Source organism: Egretta garzetta, unplaced genomic scaffold (genome assembly GCF_000687185.1).
Source record: "Egretta garzetta isolate BGI_Z169 unplaced genomic scaffold, ASM68718v1 scaffold213, whole genome shotgun sequence".
NCBI lineage: Eukaryota > Metazoa > Chordata > Aves > Pelecaniformes > Ardeidae > Egretta > Egretta garzetta.
Genome location: NW_009259242.1, coordinates 1,976,382 through 1,981,239, shown reverse-complemented (window position 1 = coordinate 1,981,239; position 4,858 = coordinate 1,976,382). Strand labels below are relative to the sequence as shown.

Here is a 4,858-nt window from a genome sequence, read left to right as displayed (position 1 = left end):
CGGCGAGGGGCTGCGAGCGGCCGCGGTGCGGCCGGGCTTGCTCCGCACGCTGATTTCCCCTCCCCGCAGGGCCGTCCTGAGGAAGGCCTCGGCTCTGGAGTACAAAATACAGCGGAGAGCACTTCGGAAGGAGGATTTTATTAATTATATTCAGGTAGGCTTTACTGATTAGCAGAGCGTGCTACCTCACCTTGTAGGTCCAGCTCGGTTAGAAGTCAAGTGATTTTGTAGTTACCCCGCAGGGAACAGGCTGCTGCTTGAGGCCCCTCCTCACGCGCCCGGAGTTGTTCCCTCGTTAGGGGTTTGTTGGCACGGGTTCCTTACCAAGACACACCAGAGCATGAATCGTACCCGGAGTTGGTGCCCGAGTTTCGGATGGGAGAGTCTTCCTTCTCGTTCTGGCTTTTTCCTGTAGTTTCTTCTCTCCAGGGGTGCTGAGACCCAGTTCCCCGATATGCTGTGCAAACTGTAGTTAGGTGTAATGAATTTTTGTGGTGTTGGAAGTTTGGCTTGTGCGTTATGATTCTAGGAATATGAGGTGCTAACAGCTCAAGTCTGAAGTATCGTGTGCAGTACAGCTACTCAAGTTTAATTTCAGTCAGCCTTAGAAATTTAGTGATCTGGCCAAAATATAGTTGCTTATGTTTTTGTGGATGTAACTTTTATTGTCCACCTGATTAGCTATAAAAAGCTTGGTTTGTATTTTTTTTTCGTTACTGCTATGTGTCTTCTCATTTGCTTTTAAATGTTTTTTTTCTCCCCACTCTAGTATGAAATTAATCTGCTAGAATTGATCAAGAAAAGAAGAGCTGTAAGTTTATCAATTAGAGTGCAAAATCCTTTATATGAGATTTTCTATTGCAATAAAACTAATCCCTTTTTTTTCCTCCTAGCGCATTGGATATTCGTTTAAGAAGGATGAAATTGAGAACTCTATTCTGCATAGAGTCCATTGCCTCTTTAATCGTGCTACAGGAAAATGGAAGGTAAGTTTATTTGTACTGATAGGTTGAAAAATGCCCTAATGTAAAATTATCTAGATATCATTGCCACCAAATATTTGCAATAATACAGAAGAATGTAGTAGAAGAGCTAAGTGGACATTTGGTCTTACAGTTAGCAGTAGATTAGAAGTAGATCGTTCATAGCAGGTTTTTTGTACGCAAACAATATTTTGTCCTTTCTCAGTCATTAGTCCTCAACTGTGTAAAGCCATATGCTGCAATGTGAGTTTGGTCTGCCTGCTTGCAAGGACTAGAAACAGAATGGAAAGAACTTTCAGCTGCTTTAGGAAGAAATTTTCTTGATACATCTAGTGGTAAAACCTAAATGAGGTGTCTCAGAAACCATTAGAGTGAGCTCAGTTTTGAGTTTGGTGTAACATCAGTTTGATTGATAGGAATGGGAGGGTTGGTTTTCTTTGGATGTTTTGTAGGAATTTGAAGATCTGGGGTGGGGAAAAAGGGAATTTGAGATTCAAAATTCCTTTGCTTCTCAACATGTAAGTGATTTTGTGCTTGCCTTATTGTAAGGTTGATTCTCTTCCCCCTTGCATTTCCAACAGGAAGATGTCCAGCTTTGGCTTTCACATGTTGCGTTTTGCAAGCAGTGGGTGAGTTGTAAAAATGCTAATCTTATCTGAGTTGAGATAGTGGATTGGTGTTTAATCAGGCATCTGGAACTTGAATTACAAGACGGGGTACAAACTTCACTGCCATATGCTGTAATACTGAAATAATTTTGATAGTACTATTGGAGCTGCCTGGGATTTTCACTGGTGTGTGTAAGTGTAGAATTTGACTTGTAATGAATCAGTATGAAACTTGATGCCTGCAGGTGGCAAAGGTGAGGCTGATTGCATTGAATCTGGAGTACCATTTGGTTTGGGAGAATCAGAATATTGGTTATACCTTCTCTGGAATGAATGGATCTCCTGTCTGTGAAATGTGATTTTGTTCCAAACATTTCTTGTAGTGGCTGTGCTGAAAAGTATAATTCTGGCGACTCTGTACTTTGTAAACTTACTGGTATGAGTCTTATTGTTAGCATTCAGTCATTGTCCTACCTGTACTGAAGAAGGTGACCTTGTCATAGTAATGCAAGTGACCACAGAAAAATGCAGCCTTTACCTCAAAAGTGGTCAGCGAGACTATGGGTTTGTGACTTAGGCAACATTTGTGTTAGCTGTGTAGTTCAGAAAGGCTTCAGTTAACTATTCTTATCTAGTCTGGTAGCATTTGAAAGCTGGTCAGTATTGAACTGCGTTACAACTTGTAACCTTTCATAATGAAACTTTGGTGCTGGTGGTTCAGTTCGATACTAGAGTGAGTAAACCAAAACTTTTTATTTTACAGAATGCAAAACATCAGCTTAGTAAGGTGTTTTCTTCCATGTTGGCCATTCATCCCAATAAACCAGGTAAATAAAACAATGGTGAGTCCTGCATAAAGGACTGAGTATAGATTTTATAGTGTTTATTTAAGTTCTTATAGATCTCAGTTCAAACTATTAGGGTAAAAGTTTATACTCTCTTTTCTTTGCCTTTCTGCTACGTAAGAGAGAAGGGCTCTGACAGGGATTGTGCTGAGCAATGAAGAGGTGATGTGAAGTAGGAGTCCCCATGGTCTGAATGACCATTTCCCAGGTAGACTGGGGACTAGGTAAATGTTTCAGAGGTAGGAGATGTTGAATACTCATGGCTGGTTTTTGGCTTTTGAAGACATCATTATACATCATTGGATCTATAGTTATACCAGATTAAACTTCCGGGATCTGCTTAGCTTTTAGTCTTTTAATGAGATTTTACATGGAAGATAATCAGTCTTATTCCACTACTGAGCTCATGGCTTATGTTGGGGTGGGTATGTTGAACAAAACCAGCTGGGGCAACCTTAGCTTCAAAATGTGTTCTCATGACCAGCCTCTTGCTTTGCCTTAAAATGAATTTATTTGTATCTTCTGTTGCAGCACTATGGATTATGGCAGCAAAATGGGAAATGGAGACACAACTCTCATCAGAAAGTGCTAGGCACTTGTTCCTTCGTGCTTTGCGCTTCCATCCGGAGTGCCCAAAACTTTATCAAGAAGTGAGTTCCTGGTTTTCTTCTATGACCAGTTACTTGATCAATCAGAGCAAAGCAGTCAAGCATATTTCTCAGATCAGTCTCAGAAAACTGGGAAAAACTTCTTCCCCCATCAGTGGGGAAATGTTGTCAAACAGACTTTTGAAAAAAAAAGAAAAAGTACTTTGTATTGGTAGCATTTATCAGTTGTTTAGCAAATCCTGTATTTATGTATGCAGAGTGAGGGTTTTATGCTGTTTATAGATGAATGTGTCAAAATTCCCTTACAAAGTACTGTAAGCTCTGCTAGGACATAGTTCTCTGGATGAGATCTGGCATCCCTAGCCTTTTCTAGGGAACGTGGTTTTCTTTGAGGGTAAGTTAAGGTTTAAGGAATTACTAGAAAGTGGTAATTTCTATATGTGGGAAATTTCTGAGTAAATGTGTAGGGCAAATGGCTAATGCACAAACCTTTAAAAACCCAGGCTCTTGGACATGTGTGGGATGTTGGCATAGTCCTGATTTGTAGCTCCTCAGGTAGAGCTTGTTTTACCACATTTGTGGACTTAAGATGTTTTATGATTTATCCCCACCCCTACAATAATTTCATTTTATTCCGTCTCTTGCAGTATTTCAGAATGGAGCTGATGAATGCTGAAAAACAGAGGAAGGAAAAGAAGGAATTTGAGCGAGCAAAGATGGACTTGGTAGGTCAGCTAAACTTCCTTAAAAGATACTGTTGGCTTTCGTTTCACACATTTGAATGCATAGTTTCAAGGGATCTGTGTTTAATGGTCTGTTTGAGAACAGCTTAGAGAAAGCTTTTGTTCATGTCCTGTGCATGTGTTAAGCTTTTCAAGTGTGGGCTGATGCTCAGCTCAAACACTTAATACGTTTATTTTTCTATAAATTTGCAAAGTCTTTTGTTACGTTCCCCAATTTGAAAGCTAATAGTAATTTCTGGAAAGGAATAGTTAAACTTGCTGTCTGTTATTCCTTTGTAGTTGGACTTGTGCAAATTGGATAGAGAGAGATGAAGAAAAATATTAGTATCTTCTTCTGATGTTTTTTTCCATGTTTGCAAAAATGGTACCTGAGAAAGGAAAACAATTTTTTCTATGATGTTATGCTTGATATTGCAGGGGGAATTCAATTATTCTGAAGAGATTCTCAATGGGGAAATGGCTCGCATAATCTACAGGGATGCTGCTCAGAAAATTAAAGGTGATTTAACATTTCTTGTAGTTACTCAGTAGGAAGATTGTCACCTTTAACTCGGCTCTCCAGCAGGTAATACAGATAGACTTAGCTCCAGTGTACACAGTAAGGTATTTTCAACTATACCATTTGTACAGTAGAACTTAGATAATGCCAAAATACAAAGTAATAGTGCTGATAGTTCTGATTTCATAACTATACTGTAGGCTGACACCTCTTCCAGTACAACAGCTTTTGGGTTGAAGTGGCACAGGTGCTGGGTTGGTTTGTTTAAAAAAAATCAAAGGGAGGACAGTTCAGAATTACACACCTTTTTTGCTTTGTTGTTTACTGAGCATTAGATTACACCTGATCAGCTAGCACTAGTGACAGAGAAGTAAGAATTCAGACTGACAATAAAACAGGCTAGATGATTTTAAATTAACCAGGCTTGGTAACATTCACCCATTTTATTGAGAGAATTGGGTAAAATAACTGCAAAGTAGTAGCAGATATCTTTGAGAATCCATGATAGATGGGGATATTTTGGAAGACAATGGGCAAAATATAACAACAACATTGAAAAATAGGGGGGGGGG

General features: G+C 39.4%; 1 protein-coding gene across 1 annotated transcript in view; it reads left to right on the top strand.

Moving 5' to 3' along the window:
• The window catches only part of UTP6 (UTP6 small subunit processome component), a 22,048-nt gene that overhangs the window by 10,163 nt on the left and 7,027 nt on the right, over window positions 1-4,858 (top strand). The window contains exons 2-9 of the mRNA XM_035891624.1: window positions 8-154; window positions 770-811; window positions 894-986; window positions 1,565-1,612; window positions 2,355-2,418; window positions 2,968-3,086; window positions 3,692-3,769; window positions 4,205-4,286. Of these exons, the coding sequence (XP_035747517.1) occupies window positions 8-154; window positions 770-811; window positions 894-986; window positions 1,565-1,612; window positions 2,355-2,418; window positions 2,968-3,086; window positions 3,692-3,769; window positions 4,205-4,286 (673 nt within the window). The remainder of the gene's footprint in view (window positions 1-7; window positions 155-769; window positions 812-893; window positions 987-1,564; window positions 1,613-2,354; window positions 2,419-2,967; window positions 3,087-3,691; window positions 3,770-4,204; window positions 4,287-4,858) is intronic.